Raw genomic sequence first — 3,243 nt, forward strand, 5'->3', positions numbered from 1 at the left:
TTACATCTTTGTTTTAAACTTACATGAGAGGCAACCAGTGACATGCATTCCTTGTTTTTTTATGATTTGAATACAAATTTACGGCTGTAATGTTTAATCTATTTTACTAAAAATTCTGTTTGTGGATCAGGAATGTCAAAACTGTCTGCATTGTGCTAAACATAAACAATGTAAAGCAAGTTTATGTTAGTCGGCTTCAATCAAAGTAAAAACAGTAATTTCTTTTTTTTTTATTTCGTTGTTCTTTGCATTTCTTTAAAGCTGGAATAAATCCAGCAGACAACCCTAAATGAAAAACAAAACCATTGACCACAAAATCATTCTCAAGAGTTTTAATAATTTACTAAAAAACAAACAAAAAAACAAACAAAAAAAGAGTGTAAAAGTAACAGATCACTCAAGGTGATCCGTCTGATAGCCAAAGTGATAATTGGTATAACAAATTTTTGCTCTTGTCTGTACATTTTTTGTATACTTACTTGGCTGTAATAAAATGACTGTTGGACTGATCATATATATATATATATATATATATATATATATATATATATATATATAAAGACGGCAAACTATGAGTTTCTTTAAAATAAACCAATCAGCATAAAATATACAGCTTTAGAAAATCCAAAAGAACATTTCAGAAGTGTCTATACAAGCATGCGAACAAAGAGCAGACTCATGAAGGCCTTTCGGATGATTCGCTTGACATCATTTAGAAAAAAAGCAATGATATAAAGCATCATTCTTAAATATCTGATAACTTTGAAATAATATGGTTTTCATTGTCTTTTCCAAGTTATTATGGGCATGAAATGAATATGTTATAAATATACAGCATACCACATCTCTTGCATCAATTTAAATTATAAACTTGTTAAATAAAAAAGTAAAAAACAGAAATTCTGTGTGAATAGAATTTAAAAAGGAACAAAAATGCATCATGTGTCCACCCTCCTTTATCGATAAGTGCCTGCGTAGAAGAGGTAATACATATTTTTGTATATACATTTATTTATATATATATATATTTATATTCATATATATCAAATTTTAAGACATGATATAATCTGTATAAATATGGCATTTTTACAATTGCATTAAATTGACAAAAAATGTTTTTTAATCCCATGACAATTAACTGATAGCTGGGGGAAAAAAACTTTGTTTTTTTTTTTGTTTTGTTTTAAATATTAAAAATAAGTCTCAATTCTTTGTAAATGTATGCCTTTCATTATAAATAACAAATCTTTCCTCACTGAGTGTTTTCCAAGGTGTGTTAACGACAACACTTAGGAAGGTGAGGCAAAAAGTGCCTTTTAGCGACTGTTTCCCCCTCAGGAAAAAAGAAAAGTTTCGGTACCAGCTTAAAGTCCAGAGAATGTAACAGTGCAGTTCAAGTACAAAAACGTAGAAACATCCTTGCTGCAATAAAGCTGCGTATTTGTGTCGACACAACGCTTTGCTGGTTAGAAGTTCCTTTTTCTCAAAACTTCTTTGTTCATGTCGTCCTCCGATGCTTCGATTAAAAAAAGCCCATCATGGACATGATAGTACTCTCATGGCTGCAGTTGTGGATCCATATGTTTCCCCTCTTCCACGCACCGCGACAGGCACTGACTCAGTATTAAAAGTACACACTGAACCGGGCCTTCACAGTTGTCCAACATCACTCTCCTGGTTCGTTGCGGTCTGACTCGCTCTGTCGTGTATTTTGGCCATGAAATCCACTCAGAACAACCGAAGAGCTCTGGTGCTCCCTGGTGGTCAGAAAGAGGCACAGGGGAAGGAAAAAAACAACAACAACCCAAACAAAACGTGGGTTATTATCAGTCCAGCGGGCTAAAGCATGTTCAGGATGGCGTTGTACATCTGGATCAGCACCGCCAAGTGGACAGGCAGGCATGACTGGCGATCCTGTGTGGCGGGCGTGCACGTCAGCCAGGACAGGGCGTTGTACTGCTCCAACACAAACCTGTACATGAACAGTTTTACATTATAAAGGTGTTTACGTCAAACATAGATAACTACAATTTGCCAATATGAAATTTTTAGAAATAAATTATTGACGATTATTCCTAGTTAAAGCAATGACTTACCTTAGCACATCGGAGGTGGTCTTTGAGTCTAAAGGGTGAGGGGTCCTTTTATTCTTATCAGATGTGATCTCTTCTGACTGTGCGATGGAGATGTGATGATGGAGAGAAGCCTGAGGAGAAAAACACAGTAAGAAATGAGCTTTGTGTTGCTACGACCAACTACACTATCAAAGCATAATAAATCCAATCAAAGAATAAACTTGTATTTTTTTATTGCTTTTTTTGTGTTTTTCTTTTCTAAATCACGCCGGCTTCACGAGCACCTGCACACGCGGTGTTTTGCAGTACCTTGAGGAAGAGTGGGCACTGGTTCTCGGCTTGTGGGCAGGAGGCCCAGAACCAGTGAGGCAGTCCGGTTGTTTGTGCCGTGGAGACGTAGTAGCCCAGAGCAAGTGGCTGCTGTTTCAGCTCCTCCGGGGGGTTGTCCCTGGACAGCAAGCGCTCTCCCTGGCTCTGCAGACACAACGCAACAGCACCAAACCATTACCATCTTCACTCGTTTCTTGTCTTCTGATATGGCCGCTAAGTTATTCCCCTATTTTACAATTTATATCTTGATTGCAGGTTGTGTTTCTTAAACATAAAATTTCATCATCCTTGTAAAAACTGCACTTAATACAAACATTATATTAAATGCTTATGCTAAACTGAAAAATACAAGTTGATATACTGCAAGTTTACTTTTTTATTTCAAATCAAAATGTTTAGTTAGTTGATTCCAGGATTTAATGAGACAAACAAACCTAGGAGGATTTATAAATATGCAACAAATCAAGTTTAGAGCTGTTTTTTATTAATTGTAAGTTGAAAAGCTAAGATGAACAAATTAATTTAGGGTTTTATTAAATAATTTTATATATGGCAAACATTTAGATCAGTGGTTCCCAAACTTTTTATCTTCTGACCCATAAAATATCCATGGCAAAACTTGTGACCCCAAATATTACTGGTCTGAGTACACAAACTTCATTAATAACCCTAAAAACACAGGATTTTTGACAACCCAAACAGCTTGTACACAAATACAAATACTTATTTATACTTTTTGTGTGTTTTTGTAATAGTTATAGGGAAAATATTACATTAGCAATTATTTTATTACCCTTTAAATTGATTTCTGGATATTATCCAAGGTGCTTCATGACCC

General features: G+C 35.1%; 1 protein-coding gene across 3 annotated transcripts in view; it reads right to left on the reverse strand.

Moving 5' to 3' along the window:
* Positions 1-781: 781 nt before the first annotated feature.
* LOC106514421 (mediator complex subunit 13L) overlaps positions 782-3,243 on the reverse strand; it is a 115,313-nt gene continuing 112,851 nt past the window's right edge. For all 3 annotated transcript variants that reach the window (XM_014003676.1, XM_014003677.1, XM_014003675.1), the window contains exons 29-31: positions 2,385-2,549; positions 2,097-2,206; positions 782-1,972 (exon numbers count right to left, since the gene is read on the reverse strand). In XM_014003676.1, coding sequence (XP_013859130.1) covers positions 1,840-1,972; positions 2,097-2,206; positions 2,385-2,549 — 408 coding nt within the window. In that variant the 3' untranslated portion in view covers positions 782-1,839. The remainder of the gene's footprint in view (positions 1,973-2,096; positions 2,207-2,384; positions 2,550-3,243) is intronic.

Source organism: Austrofundulus limnaeus, unplaced genomic scaffold (genome assembly GCF_001266775.1).
Source record: "Austrofundulus limnaeus strain Quisiro unplaced genomic scaffold, Austrofundulus_limnaeus-1.0 Scaffold20, whole genome shotgun sequence".
NCBI classification, from domain to species: domain Eukaryota; kingdom Metazoa; phylum Chordata; class Actinopteri; order Cyprinodontiformes; family Rivulidae; genus Austrofundulus; species Austrofundulus limnaeus.